General features: G+C 35.9%; 1 protein-coding gene and 1 long non-coding RNA gene across 4 annotated transcripts in view; both read left to right on the top strand.

Annotated features, from left to right (window-relative positions):
* Positions 1-16,203, top strand: part of LOC116711869 (uncharacterized) — a 463,421-nt gene that overhangs the window by 419,924 nt on the left and 27,294 nt on the right. The gene's annotated exons all lie outside the window — the stretch shown is intronic.
* LOC116711868 (cadherin-10-like) overlaps positions 1-16,203 on the top strand; it is a 55,909-nt gene that overhangs the window by 16,372 nt on the left and 23,334 nt on the right. For 2 of the 3 annotated variants that reach the window (XM_032551455.1, XM_032551454.1), the window contains exons 3-11: positions 2,620-2,914; positions 7,587-7,706; positions 8,552-8,719; positions 8,799-8,980; positions 10,169-10,422; positions 13,071-13,207; positions 13,286-13,407; positions 13,716-13,824; positions 14,942-15,193. In XM_032551455.1, the coding sequence (XP_032407346.1) occupies positions 2,620-2,914; positions 7,587-7,706; positions 8,552-8,719; positions 8,799-8,980; positions 10,169-10,422; positions 13,071-13,207; positions 13,286-13,407; positions 13,716-13,824; positions 14,942-15,193 (1,639 nt within the window). Of the gene's footprint in view, positions 1-2,619; positions 2,915-7,586; positions 7,707-8,551; positions 8,720-8,798; positions 8,981-10,168; positions 10,423-13,070; positions 13,408-13,715; positions 13,825-14,941; positions 15,194-16,203 lie in introns of all 3 variants that reach the window. The other variant, XM_032551453.1, reaches the window with a different exon arrangement.

Below are 16,203 nucleotides of genomic sequence, written 5' to 3'. Positions count from 1 at the left end.
TCCTACCTGCTTAAATTATAGTCAATAGCAGCAGGAGCTTTTAGATCCATAGCATCCCACTTTAAATCCTTGGTTCACTGGCCTAAAGCTCAGGAGGGAATTCAAATTCACAACAATGAATAAGTAAACATTCAAGCGGACTGATATTCCTCTTTAATAGACTTGGAATAATAGGGTTCATCTGCATGAAATTTTCTTCAAATACAGAGCCAAATGCCGCGTATTCTGCTCGTTTGAACTTGACGGCGTCTTGTTTTCGAACGTCGTCCTCGTTCCCTAATGCGGCGGACCAGCTTGGCGTTGCGTTTTTTCTGATTTCCATCCAAAAGTTGTGCTGTTGGCATCGCTCCTTCCGTACGCGGGAGAAAAAAAAATAATTACTTCCCCGCGCAGCATGCAGGCATTAATATTAATAAGCTGCCGAGGTACACTCCTCGTCCCTAACTCCTTGTCATTTAAAATGTGAGCCCATGAGATAGTGCTCTAAATATATCTGCTGACAGATCCAGCGCAGTAATGAGCTTGAATCAAGTGTCTGTCACAATATGGCGCCATTACTCCTGGCCGACACCGTCAGGCTCTTCAAGGTGATCAATGGGTCAGAGGTGACTAATTTTAGCAATTGTTGCTCTGGGTCAGATTTTTCTCATTTTTTTTAAAAAGGCCCAATCTGGGAGAGAAATCGGAGCATAATTTGACCTTGAGTAATGAGCGATGGCGCCCTCGCCGCAGTGGGAGGCGAAGATTTAGAGACCGAGACCGATTCCTTGGTGGGTTTACATCATTATTTCATCGCTCACAAGGGGTTTCTATGGAGCTTTAATGCACCACCGTGAAACAGCTGAAGAATATTCAAAACGATTTGAAAGGACGTTAAAACATTTGAATTAGGCATGAGTCGCATGAATTTCTGATGATAACGAAGAGTATCAGAAGTAATATAAGTAAAACTTTAATTAAATAGCACTTTTTTAGGTCCCAAACCAAGAGAAAATTAGTTTTAGTGCAATATGTGTGTGTCAAGCCCAGAACAAAAGGAAAAGACACAAATCTTTGGTGAAATTGTGACATTTTATTGTACTAAAATGGAACATTTGCAGTTTTCTGGAAGTTTCAGATTTGTGATGGATAAAAACTGAATTCTGCTTCTCCATGTTTGGAGGCCTGAAGGTTGATACAACAAGAATAGATCTTTAATGTAAACCACTGAATAATTTATAAACTAATAGATGAATTTAAAGTCTATTTGCTGAGCAACAGTGAGCCAGTGTAATAACTTTAAAACTGGAGTAATGTGCTCTGTTTTTGCTTGTAACTGATATTTTTAGGCAGATCTGTGAAGACACTCATACAGTAATTATTTAGACTAAAAATAAATACATGAACAAGTTTCTCAAAATCTTCTAGGGACTTTAATGCTAGAAATTCTCTTCAGGTGATAAAAGGCTGACTTTGTAATTGTCTTTATGTGCCCTGAAGGTTAAAGTCCAAGTCCATCATTACACATTAGAAAAATAAAAGAGCCAGTCTGTTGGACCTCTTAGATTGGGATTATAAACACAATCTGGCTATTTATTTTTAAACAGCTAAAACAAAGGCATCAGAAATTAAAAAGTATGATTTAAATAGCAATGTTAATGTTTCAAAGATTTTATTTATAGACCAGATGTAAAGCAGCCAAGGAAATATTCCAGTACTACAATGTCAAATTGAATTTACAATTAAGCATTTATAGTGTTAAAACCTGTGGAACATACAGGTAATAGAACTAATTTATACTCAAAATTGGGACTGAAACGATTAATTGGATTAATTGTGATTAATCTGTTAATGAAATAATCATCAACTAAAGTAGTAATCAATTACTTGTTAATTGTTAATCGTTGGTTGCAGCCCTACTCCAAATTGCTGCAAAAATAAAAACATAGCAATGCATTTCCAACAAACAGAATATTTATGAAAATATGTATTAACCTACAGACGGATAATAAACCAATAACAATATATATTGTGATAGACATGTGGTGAATATCAATACATATTTCAAACAGAATATTCAGTAATTTTACTGATCTCAGATCCAGAACTGCACTGCATTCTGGGAGATGCAGGCAGAAAGTGTTTATTTAGCTCGACCTCTCACAGGTTAGAAAGGTTGGTGGAATCAACTACCTCACTCTCTCTTTGGGTTCAGGTCTTATAACTGCTTAAAAATAACAGCGTGGAGTGAAAACAGGATAAAGCAGGAAAGGTCACGCCACTAGTTTGTATGGAAGAGGACTAGGGCCACTGAAAAAAGAATTCTGACTTTTTTCTCAGAATTATAAATTTTTCTCAGAATTCTGAGATTAAAGTCAGAAATCTTTGTTTTTTTCAGTGGCCCTAATCTTCTTCCAAATGTTTGGCAGTATTTCAAATTTTTATACCAAGAAACGAAGAAATAATTATCACTATTGACTGATGTAATATGCTTATATGGTGTTACATTTTTCAGCCATATTGTCCAGCTCTATATTAATCTTATCATTTCCATAACTAAAACTGTTGCCTTTCGGTCCGACAGAATTACTTTCTAAAATTTGTTCTCTGTATTGAACAAACTTGTCTTCTGGTTTCCAGCTGCACTCTAATGCGGACAAAGGCGACGGCACCGTGAAGTACGTCCTGACCGGAGACGGGGCTGGCAGCCTGTTTCTGATCGACGAGAAATCCGGAGACATCCACGCCACCAAGCGGCTGGACCGGGAAGAGAAAGCCATGTACACGCTTCACGCCAAGGTCGTGGACAGAACCACGAACACAGAACTCGAACCCGACACCGAGTTTAACATAAAAATCCACGACATCAACGACAACGCGCCCAGATTTGAAAAGGAGGTGTACTACGCCAGCGTTCCTGAAATGTCTGAAGTTGGTGAGTTTTGGTTTTTTTCTGACAAAGTACTTTTACAACAAAATACAAAACATGCAGATTCATTGGATTGTCAGAAAACACAATCTGACAAATATTATGCAAAGTCACTACAAAGCATGAATTCCTGAATATGGCGGAATATGAGAAATTCTGATTTTCATAATGTCCTCTTATTGTTAGAATATACTGAAAGTTTGTGGTTATGATTCTGATTGGCTTTGGATTGACAAATGTTGTTTTTGCATAAGTCGCATGTTATTTTTTCTGTATTATAAATTTTTTATTGTGCTGCTGGTTCCATTATCTTTTTTAAAAAACTATTTTCATAAACAAGATCATGAAGAAAACAGCAGTTTGTGAAAACACACCGGATATTACCAAATATTGTCTAACGTAAAAATTATGTTGACTGATATTTATGACAGCATATTAGGGTCGTTGTTGGCAGAAAAAGAAGCAAATTTCCACCAAAAAGCTCAGAGATTGAGATTAATCTCAAATTTTCTAGAAAAAAGTAGTTAATGTCTGAGCTTCAGAAGTTGAAAATTTGCAAGAAAAAGATTAATATCAAGCATTTTTAACATTTTAAATGCAGAAATTTCCAAGTGTCTTTGAGAAAATATCAAACTTTTGAAAAAATTTTAACATTTTTCTAGAAAATGTTTAATTTTTTTCACATAAATGTAAAAATTTGTTTAACCCAGAAAGTTTAGAAAATCTGATATTAATTTCAAAGTTAAAGTGAATAGCAAAATAACATACTGTGTTTTGTTTTTTATTTATCATCAATAACTAAAGTTTATTGTGAAAACAATTAAAATTAAATTAAAATCATAAGAAATTTTTCTTGATAAATGAGAGCAGTAATTAAGTCAAAACTATACAAAAAATATATGCATTTGCATTTAAGATAAAAATACTTTTGTCTGTAAATCAAAGTAAATCTCTTTTGGAAGATTGCCAGGCTGGGACTGGTAGTTTTAGCTTCACTACAGGAATATGCTGTTGCTTTCAAGGTACTAAGAAGTCTTAAGTGATGAAATAAAAGCTCTGTGGAATGTGCCAATTTTATAATTGATTAATCGTCAGAATAATTGATTAATCGTTAGTTGCAGCCCTAAAATAGACAGAAATCTGCACAGACGGTACCTCAAAAGTGTTGCAGACAAACAGAAAACCATTCCATTTTACAGGGAAAGTATTTTGTCACTCATATTGTGATTAATATTAATAGAAACTACATCAAAGCTGCCTAAAGGTAAGTCAGACTTTTCCCCATATTATTAACTTTATGCTGTTAGAGCATGGGTCCCTGTAAGTTTCTTGTACCAGAAAGTTTGCGTTAGATCCTTTGGGCCCTGTGGATTTGCAGGATGGTTTCGCATTGCTTCCCGCAGATGCCATTAGATTGCGTCAGATTTGGATTTATTGAGGTCGAGGGCTTGGATGAGCACCTCCGTTCTCTCTTTCTGTGTTCTTTGATCCCTGCCTACACCGTTTTGATGATGGCCTCCTTTGCTATTTGGATGAACTGCAAGTCCTAGGCAAACATAACATAGACTTTGCTCATTTTACAGCCCAGCAGTCATAATGTTATGGGTGGTCAGTGCAGAATGAATAGAATATAGTAAGAAGGAGTGTTGCAATAAGCAATAAATCAATTATTTGCATGATAAATTAAGATGAGCTCATTTGCATGATGTAGAGTTTTTCTCTTTTTTCTCTCTTTCTACCAAAATTTGGATGACAAAATTCTTCAGTTTGATGCTTTGGTCTCAACTAGCCCTTTTTTTGAAGGACAACTTTGTTTACAGAGACTTCATAATTCATTTTATTTGTTCTGTTGTTTTGTTTATTCATTTAACTTGTCTCCCAGTTCCAGTGTTAACCCTTATTGGCCGAAATATGTCGCCAACTCTGCGGCACCCTAACTCCGCCATACTTTGAGCCATCTGAAGCCGTTTTCAGAAACGGTTTTGTCAGAACCGTTTCTGAAAAGGTGAGATGTTGCGCTTTCCAGCCAATATCGGGTTATTACGGTAATTTCACTCCTGCCGTTGCAGGGAGTATGTTTTTCTTTGGTTTATTCTGATGAAACGCTCTTTTAATAGGCAGTAAATTGCGAAAATAACTGCTAGAGTTTGAAAGTTCCAGCTGTTATAGAGAAATGGGAACAAATATTTACTCAGGACATTTAAAGAACTTTATACAATTAAAATAAGCAAAAATTATTAGGCAGAGTCTTGAAACTTAGGCTAAGGGTTAAATGTTTATTAGAAATTCAACCTTATTGATCGTTGAGGATTTTTTTCCATTATTAATCCATTAAAAATGGTTTCAGAACAACAGTATTATCATTTATTGCAATAACTTATTGTCCAGCTTTTATCGTGACTTAATGGTAAGGCAGCTTTTAAATGCAGAGGAGACAAGTTACTGGGATAATGTGCAGCTTTTCTGCAGTTTTCTGACTGCTATGTTTGGTCAGCCTCATTAGGCATTCATAATAAGTAATGCCATTTGCCATTTTTAATAGGCAGCTGAAATATTGAAAGTTTAGATTGTCACAGTCTTTCCAATTAAGTGTTTGCTTCATTGCACTCCATTCGAATTCAAGTAATGGGAATAAATCGGTTGGCTTGAATATAAACAAAGCTTATGAAAATAATGCATGCAAGCTGAAATCAATCCTCAATTACGAAGCTGCAAATTAATACACAGGAGCAATCAGGGGTAAATCAAAAAACCAATTGCCTTTATGACAAATAACAATACTCAATTTGGAATTCATAAATGGGTGTCCTCAGTCTTCCCAGCTGCACAGGCTGCAGGGGAGAGGTGTGTGTCAGGGTCACCGCTACTCATCTGTGGACTAATAAGCTGCCTCACATGTTGAAACTGAACACGTTACTTTATCAAGGCAGCCAGCCATGGAGAATCAGCAACCCCCTCTTCCCTTTACGCTATCGGTGGAGGAACTAAGTGAGACAGATGTTCAGGGGATCATTAGTATGCACAGAGACAGTCAGACCCAAACAGGACATGGCAGAGGTCTCCTGAATGCCAAGGACAGTATGTGCAGTGTGGGTTGCTGAAACGCTCGGCTGGATAAAGCGGAGTTTATTACTGAGGCGATTTCAGTGTTTGGATGTCTAAGAGGAGCTGAGCTCATTGTAAGCTTCACTTATTTGGGGTTTTTTTACACCATGAGATTCTGATTGTGTGGTAACCTTGAGCAAAAATGGCGGGATGTCCTATTTATTATGGTTGTCAAATAAAAATATATTCTAAACAAAATAATCCTTTTATTTGCTTTCGTGTTTGAAATTGTACAGCATTAATTTTGAAAATACACGAGCCACTGAAACAAAAGATCAACTTCAAATGTTCTCCAAAGAAGAAATCTTGATAAACCCTGAGCCCAAACCAAACTGGAACCGATTAATTGATTAATCATCAGCATAATCGATTAATTGGATTAAAACAATGCCACATTCTACAGGTTTCTCCATTATACCACATTTTTATACATTAGAAATAAATTAAAAGATACAAATAAACAGTTCAGTTTCTTTTCTGAATAAGAAAATAACCATTTATATTACCAATACCATATTTATTATGACTGTAAAGCAAAAAATAAAAACAAAATTATTCTTTTATTTGCTTTCATGTTTGAAATTGTAAAGCACTACTTATGAAAATATGAGCTACTGAAACAAAAGGTCAATTCTCAAAAATTCGCAAAAATCTTGATCACAAAAATGATGACAAAAATGGAACCGATTAATCGATTGTTCTGACAATTAACAGATTAATAGGATAAGGAATTTCATCTATTTTAGGTACAATAGTATGACTTATTATTAATGCCACAATATGAAAATACATTTAAAAAGTTGTAGTATTACGAGAATAAATTGTACAAGAATAAAGTTGTGATACTACAAAAATAACTGTAATATTACATAATATGACATTGTCGAAATATGACTATTCTTATTACAACTTTACTCTTTTACTCTTTATTCTCATACGACATTCTCATAATATTACTTTACTCTCCTAGCATGTCTATTGTTGTAGTATTTCAACTTTATTCATGTACGGTCTTATTTTGATAATATTACCACATTAACGTCATAATATTACGACTTTATTTTCGCATGTTTGTTCTCATAATATTGTGACTTTATTCTCATAATTTAAAAAAATTCTTAGTGTGGCCATAACACATCATAATATCTTTAACTTGAATTACTTTGTTAAAATCTATATTCAACTCTTGTCCTTTTTAACTAAATGCATTAGTTTCGACAGCCGGCTGCTTGTTTCAGTCTCATCAAAGCTCAAAGGAACTGCACAAATGAAATGGAAAAAAAAAAAACAGGGTTTAATCACTGAGGTGCCAGGAGAAACTAAACTCCAGCCCTGTTTTTAGGCCATCTAGTCACTAAAGATTAGTCACTGGCTACTGGTTGAAACAGTAACATGAGGGCACGGTTGGTATTAAAAGCTGGAAAAAAAATTGCATGGCTGAAAAGCGCTCTGAGGCCTGCAGCCAGCCCATGCAAATTGAAAGCAAACAAGAAAATAAGTTGACTCAGTCTCTTGATCATAGCATTACAAGCAGCTGAACCGACTGTGTGTGTATTTTCTTTGCATTTCACAGGTACGTCTGTGGTCACAGTGACAGCCACTGACGCCGATGATCAAACATACGGAAACAGCGCCAAGCTGGTATATAGCATCCTGCAGGGACAGCCATATTTCTCTGTGGACTCAGAAAACGGTAAGACAAACCCGGAAAGGTCTCTGATGCCTTTCTAATGCCATGAGAAATTATACATTTATCATATTTTCATGATTTGTATCACAAAACTGAATAATAAATAACATAAAGGAGATCAGACAATAATTTAAGTAATGTAAAATAAGATTTTAACCTTTTAAGCAATCTTAGGGTGTTTTTACACCTGATAGTGCGGTATACTCGGTTCGAATGGGGACCAAATTTGCAACATTTGATACATTTTCAGCTTCTGCGTTTCGCTTTCGCATTGCAACTTAACTTTTTGAATAAACCTGTTCCCCTCCTCTCCTGTGGGGGAGCTGCACCAAGAACTACTGAAGGAAATGACACAAAAACCTCAGAGGAAGACACTGTGCGCAACATCCTTCTTGATGAAAAGTAAACAAAATTACAGTGGCGTCAAATTTTAGTGATTGTAGGAGTTCTCTTGTCGTTGGTAGAAGACCATGAGTCATTTCTCTTGCTAGTTCTTCACTGTTTTGATTTAATTTACCCAGAATGCTGTTTGGTACAATCCACTTCCTGCTTTTGCCGTTCACATATGCATTCGAACTGCACCAGAGTTCACTTCTCCAGAATTTTTGTTAGCATGCTGTTTTTTTTTTTAAAGTAATTTGGGGTAAAACTGCTGAAAATTTTAAAGTTTAGAATGTCCCAGCATATTCTGCATTGAAATACCTCTGGATCATATAATAGTTAGATTCATGTAGACGGTATTGAAAACAACCAAAACATGGATTCTAACCTTATCAGCAATCTGATTTCCTTTGAGATCTCATCCAATCATCATATAAGTATAATAAAATGTATATATTTTTTACTAGGAACCATAAAGACAGCTCTGCCTGGCATGGACAGAGAAGTGAAGGAGCACTACCAGGTTGTAATTCAGGCCAAAGACATGGCCGGACAGATGGGTGGGCTTTCAGGGACCACGACAGTCAGCATCACCCTCTCCGATGTAAACGACAGTCCGCCACGCTTCGCTAACCGTAAGGATCTCCTAATATATCTCCACTGACTCAACAGAGGCTTAAAACGCTGAGAAACGGACATTTAAATTTCATTTAGATTCCTTCCGAGTGACTACAGTGGAGTCTACGGAGATAGGTGGAGCCATCGGACGCATCAAGGCCGACGATCCCGATGTGGGACACAACGCCAAGATGGAGTACAGCATCGTTGACGGTCACGACACATTCAACATCAGCACCGACCAAGCGACGCAGGAAGGAGTCATCATTATTAAAGAGGTATCATCCCGTCCTATACAAGTTTCTGCACATTTTGTCATGTTACACTCAGAACGTCATGTATTTTACTTGGATTTTAAGTAGTGGATTATTATGAAATGAAGAAATATTACATGATATTTGCAGTATTTTTTAAATCTGATCAAATCCATTGCAATCAGTTGTGTGTAATTCAATTAGGGCTGAAGCGATTAATCATCTTAATTGTGTTTAATCGCTCATTGAAATAATTGTCAACTAATTTAGTATTCGATTAATCGTATTCAAACAACATATTCAGAGTACTAATCAAGCCAAAACTGCAACTGTTTTGTAAGTGAAAAATTATAATCAACAGTAATAAAAGTTTCAAACGTCCATCTTAGTGCATTTAATCTTTATAATGTGTTTCAATTTGAGATAAGATTCCTGAAATAAACAGACTTTTTAATAATGTTCTAATTTATTGAGTGTCTGTTTTCAGCCTGGGGTTAGCAATGGTTTTTGGCTTGTTGATACATAAAATGCATTATTTTCCACCTAAATCCTAATTATGTTCGACTTTGTGATTTTTTTTTTATATTTATTTTTGTACAGGAAATAACCAAAAGACAAATTTTTCTCATTTTGTCTGTAAGAAGACAAAATGAGAAAAATAATACAGGGAATATTTTTTCTGTCAACTATTATCCCTAAAAGTTTTTTTCAACGGTTTAAGGGTTGTTAGTATGTTTCTAAATATCTTGGGATTGAAATGAACCCGAAACTTATTGCATATTTCCATCCCAGTCAAACCTTAGCCATCTTTTGAGCCAGCCTGGATTTACAAAACATCTCCCTCCCAACATTACAGAACATTTAACCCCAGCATGATTTTCTTCTGAAGAAAAAATGGCCCCCTGAAAACATTTATTCATGCAAAAAAAGATATGACAGGATTTATTTTTGAAGCGCAGTGTAAAATCAGATATCATACGCCTGTAAAATGAATAATATAAAGGAGCCTTTTGCAAGAAACTCTCTTTAGTTTTCCCCTAAGATCTTCTAGTATTCCTGACTTGGATTTGTTACTCTGAATTTAGAGAGGCAGTAAGATAAAGGCAGACAAATGAAACGCAATGAATCACATATTAAAATCCCGGAGGCAGGCTTTCTCTTTTAAATGGAAAAGTCTACAGCTTTCCTTCTCTGGTGCTCTTTCATCTCCAGGCGCTGGATTATGAAAGTAAGAGGGACTACGAGTTCAGAGTGGAGGTGAAAAACACCTACTTAGACGCCAGGTTCATCCACGGCGTGCAGTTCAAAGACTACGCCACGGTCAAGGTGACGGTGGAGGATGTGGACGAGCCGCCCGTTTTCACCCGTAACCCTTACATCATCGAAGTTCACGAGGACACGGCCGCCGGCAGCTTCGTCGGCGTTGTGCTGGCCAGAGATCCCGACGCAGACAACAAGCCAGTGAAGTACGTTTCTCAGAATAAGGATCCCACACAAGTTATCTTCAGGGATTTACAGGCTTTGGATTTGACTGAAACAATTAATCGTGATTAATTGTGATTATTCAGTTATTGTCAGTTAATCATTAACTGAAAGAAGTGTTTTATCTGTTCCAAAAACAGATAAAACAACCTGTAAACATGTTCTACCCAAAAGTTTTCAAGTAGCAGTTTTAGCTTCACCTGGTTGAAATCCTTTTAAAAACTGAACTTTTCACCTTTCGAAGTAGGACTGAAATGATTAATCGTATTAATCGATTATTGAGATAATCAACAACTAATTTCCCTTCTTTTCTTCTTCCTTCTGTACCTTCTACCCTTGACTCCACTTTGTGTCCTTCATTCCTTTTTTTAAAACATTCTGTCAAAAATTTATAGTAAACTTTGGTATTTTATATTTAAAAAATTAAATTAAAGGGAAGTTTCCTTATAAAGAGACACAGGTCACTTTTTTAAGATGGATAGAGCTAAATAGCTGCACACCAACCCCATGGTGGGACAATAAAGAATATTCCATTCTATTATGTCGATTTACAAGATGAAAACCTCATGAAATGCATCGATTCTTTCAGTGTGAATACTTTTGTGAGTTACTGCAACTGCATGAAATGAAATCAGCTTCATTCTATAAACTTAAGGCTAGATCAATAGAGCGCTAAGCAAACATTTCCTCGACAACCATGTGGGCTTTCTGCTTCATTCTCCTAATTTGATCTCTTCGAAACTCATTCCCCCTTCTTCAATTATACCAGCAAAAAAGAAAAAAAGTCAATACAGAAAGAAGTGCGATATGGTGGATTTACAGTCTCGTCAGTTTTATGCAGTGAAGATGAAAATGTACCCACCAGGTTTATCTAATCCATCAACCCGCCCACGTGTCAGTGCTCCGACAGGGGAGAGAAGGAGTGTTATTCATGAGGTCCCTACTGGAGATTTCCCAACGGAAGACGGCGAAGTGAATACAGACGATGTTTATTTCCCAGAATCATGTAAGCTCCCTCCACGGCGCCGCGCAAAGTCAAACATTCCTAATTTGCCGTATTGATTCGCGTGGGTCATAGAAACCGTTCGGCGCACATATGGCAGCCGCCCGTCCCCCGTCGCAGGAGATGTGGCACACCACGCAGCGCTTCGTGTTGCATATTCAAATCTCAGCTGAGCATGAGAGGTGACAATGACAAATGAGCCGACTCCAGGAAGAAAAAAAGGAGAGGCGTCATCTTTTGACAAAAGAGAATACGTTTTCTTCTTTCTTTTCTGACTTCTAAAAAACAAATCTATGCAAATTAAACAAACAAAACCCAACATTTAGCCTAAAGCCAGAAATTTCAATTACAACTCAGCATCGTCCAGGGTATATTTAAAAGGATTCTTCTCTTCTAGTTAAAATGAAAATAAAAATTTGGATGTAATGTTTCAAAAGCATTCAGATCTCTTGAACTCTTTCACATTTTTATCACATTACAGCCGCAATTCGCAATATACTTTATCTAGGGCTGAAACGATTAATCATGATTAATCGATTAGTGGAATTATCAACTAATTTAATAATCAATTAATCTTTAACTGGGGTATAAAGACTCAAAAAGGGACATATGCTGATAGAACAACACACTCAGGGAGGTAATTTAGACAAAACTGTACCAAAAAAAAATACATTAGCAACTAAAATAAAAATACCTTTGTAAATATTTTCTACCCAGAATTCCTAAAGTGACTAAGTTGTAGCTTCACCTGACTCAAATTCTGCAAAAACAAAAATGTCCTATTAGGCATCTTCTGCTATCCAATTATTATTCAGTTAATGCAAAAAAAAAAAAAAATTCATTCAATATAAAAAAATAAACATTCAGTAAAGAAATGCTGTTATTTCCAATAAAATTTATATTTTCTAATTCAAAAAAGGAAATGAAATACTCGTTTATGTTCATCTTCTAATGCATGTCTAGTATTGTATAAAGTAAGAAAACAGTTGCTGTATTTCCATTCCAAATACGCACTAATTTTTGTCTATATTTAGCTAATGTGGAAACTATGTCCTGTCTTCTTCTGCGTTTCTGACAGTAGTAACATCTTGTACCAACCCAGTGCTTTTGTGATTGACTAGTGATGCAAAAAAAAAAAATATTTCCATTGCAGTTTTCTGAAAAATATTCACTTAATATGGCCAAAAAACACCTTATCCCTGCGCAAAACCTTAACAAAAATTGTGTTTTTTCGAAAATGGTGTGTTTCCACTAAGCTTATTTATTTTTGCAATTTCAATTTGCGCAATTCGGTGGTTAATCTGGCAACACTGTTCTCATCTCCGCTCCAGCCAATCAGCTATTAGGAAAATGAATGGCGCTCTGGGATTGGCTTCTTTACAAACACCAGCCAATAACATGTCCAGTTGCATTTAACATTTTATCTATGTGTTCCAGCTTTACATGCTGCATTTTAAAACCCTTCATGAAAAATATATTCCCAGAGTAGGGAAGTTTTCCAAGAATACTTCAGAAAAAAACAGAAAATTTAGCCAAACCGGATAGGCCATTTAAAGATTAGAAGATAGCAGCGCTAACTCCGCCTTTTTAAATCTATTGGTGCTAACGACGTCTGTGTCCCTCTTGCAGATATTCCATTGACCGACACACGGATCTTGAAAGGCTGTTCAACATAGATTCTGTGAACGGCACCATCACAACACTGAAATCCCTCGACAGAGAAATGTCCAAATGGCACAACATCTCTGTGGTGGCCACCGAAATAAGTAACTTCCTCCCTCAGTTCCTTAAACATCTCTCTTCAGTCCTGAAATATGTGACAACATTTAATTTTCGTGTTTCAGACAACCCTCGGCAGACGACTCGAGTGCCCGTGTTCATCAAGGTGTTGGACGTCAACGACAACGCTCCAGAGTTCGCCATGTCCTACGACACCTTCGTCTGTGAAAATGTCAAGGCAGGACAGGTGAATAAAATCCGTTAAAATATGAACTCGATTAGTCTTCAACACACAGCTCGACACTGTGTTTACGTTTGTGTAAACTTTACGTCTAAAACACATTAAATTTCCTTTTTTGACCATTTTTCAGAGTAAAAGTCTACTTTGTGACTTGAAACCCTTTTGCAGGAGGTTGTAGTATGATCACTGCATTACAAGATTTGTGCATGAATGTTTTATTTGCGCATCACATGCCCAATAAACCCCCCGTATTAAGAAGAATTATGCATGTTTTCTCGTGCCTAATACTCACTGTTTGCTGTTTCCCTTTGCAGCTGATTCAGACAATAAGCGCTGTTGACACAGATGAACCGCTTGTCGGGCACAAATTTGTCTTCAGCATAAGCGCCACCAACCCAAACTTCACCATCGTTGACAAGGACGGTAGGATTAAGTTCAGCTCCCAGCACACATTTAGTGACATTTGTACCAGAAACACAGAAACAGAAACTCTGAGTCGCTGGAGCTTCCTGCAACTTCAACTGCTCTTCTTCCTGGATGGAATATTTAATATAGAACTGCTATGATTAAAAAAAACTAAACTGTTTGGTTATTTATTTAGATTTTGACTAAATACTACAGAGGTGTATTAGGGTCATAATAAATAGAGCAAAAACGAGAAAATTTCTGCCCAAAAAAGTGAAACATTTAGATTAATTTCCAAAATTTTGTAAAATACACAAAAATTTCTTAAAGTCAAAAATTTGTGAGGTAAAAACTCAGACGTTTTTAGATTAATCTAAAATCTGAATCTGAAAATTTGATAGAAAAAAATTTGAAATTTGAAAGTCAAAAATGTTGCACTTTTAAACATTTCTCCGATAAATCTCAAAATTCTGTATTTCTAGCCAATTTGAAACTTTTCAAACTCAGAAATATCCACTGTTTTTCTAAAAAATGTTTGAGATTTTCAAAATTTCAGTTTTTACTTGCAAACGTTTGACTTTGATAGCTCATAAATTGTCTTGTTTTTTGGATTTGTGATTAATCTCAACATTTCAGAGTTTTTTCTAGCAAATTTTAGATTAGTTTCAAAATTTCTATTTCTTTCTGGCAAATTTTTGACTTTTGGACAGAGAATTTTTCTTGTTTTCTCTAGATAATGTCAGATTAATCTCAAAATGTCTTTCAAGCTAAAATTAGAGTTTTCAAACTCAGAAATTTCCACTTTTTCCTACTTTTATTAGATTAAACTCTTGAAAATCTTAAATCTTTTAGATTTCAGACTCAGATATTGGATTGCATAATCTTGACATTTTCTGAGATTTATCTAAAAATTTGAGTTTTTTGGTGGAAGACGCCATTGTAAAAATCTCATTACCCAAAAATGATTTTGTGCAAAAGATGTGATGAATATGTGTTGTTTCGCTCATGGATCTGTCCCAACCTGTTCAATGAAGCATAACAAGTCACAACTTATAAATTCTCAGTTTTTATCTCAAACATTTGTGACGAGACGAAATCCGTTGATTTGACCCGCACCATCTCCGTCTTCCTGCAGACAACACTGCCAACATCCTAACGAGGAGGGGCGGGTTCAGCCGGCGTGAGATGAGCATGTACTTCCTCCCCGTTGTGATCTCAGACAACGACTACCCCATCCAGAGCAGCACCAGCACGCTGGTGGTCCGCGTGTGCGCCTGCGACAGCCGCGGCAACATGCAGTCCTGCAGCCCGGAGGTGCTGCCCTTCTCAGATGGCCTCACCACCGGAGCGCTGGTGGCCATCCTGCTCTGCGTGATCATCCTGCTCAGTAAGTATCTGCCTGGAAGATCCACGCGTCTGTGACGGTTTGTGGCAGGAGAAGAAATTAATCCATCGTCAGTCTCAGACACATTTTCAGGGTTTGACAAAAATCACCAATTTTAAAAGGTGATTTTAAGGTTTATTCTGTTTGATCAAAAGACTGAATTTCCAGTTGAAACTAAATATTTTCATACACCTAATAAAAGTGTTTTTTTTGTCACCTTCTAAAGTTAAATCAAACTAAAATTTCTTGTTTTGTGTCAGAATTGCCAAAAATAATTATGAGACTTAAAATGTTATATTTTAATTTAATTAGCCTCTGCTGTAAAATGTCAAACACTATGTCAAGACATCATTAATAACAGCATTAAATTATATAATAGTAAATTTAAACTGTCTTCTTTAGTTCATTTGTATTGTTTTTTTTTTTATCTCCAACATGGTGCTGGAAAAGTTTGAAAGTGTCCCTTGAAAGTGCTTGAATTTAAATTGTTTTCAAGGTTTGGAAAGTGCTTGACATTCAAACGTCACAGTTTTGTAATAAAGTGTAATCTAACGTTTGATTAAAAGACTAAATTTACAGATGAAACCAGATCTTTTCATAAACCTAATAAAAAAACCTGTTAGTTAAATCAGAATAAAATCTCTTGTTTTAAGTGAGATAAAATCACCAAATTATTTTCTGTGAGACTTAAAATTTCAATTACGATAATAGTGGAATGTTACAATGTTACATTGCAGTTACAATTTAAAACACTATGGAGTTACAATGCGACGTAACTGTGTGACCTGAACGTTAGGAGCTACACTGTAACGCCACATGTTACACTATGGTGTCGGCACAAAGTAATAACAGCAGTTACAAAGTCACAGTTACAAAGTAACAAGTTACAAAATAACAGTTACAAAATAAAAGTTACAAAGTAACAAAAGTTACAAAGTAACAACAGTTACAAAGTAACAGTTACAAAATAAAAGTTACAAAGTAACAACAGTTACAAAGTAACAACAATTACG

This window comes from Xiphophorus hellerii, chromosome 21 (genome assembly GCF_003331165.1).
Source record: "Xiphophorus hellerii strain 12219 chromosome 21, Xiphophorus_hellerii-4.1, whole genome shotgun sequence".
NCBI lineage: Eukaryota > Metazoa > Chordata > Actinopteri > Cyprinodontiformes > Poeciliidae > Xiphophorus > Xiphophorus hellerii.
This window is presented reverse-complemented; position numbering and strand designations above follow the sequence as displayed.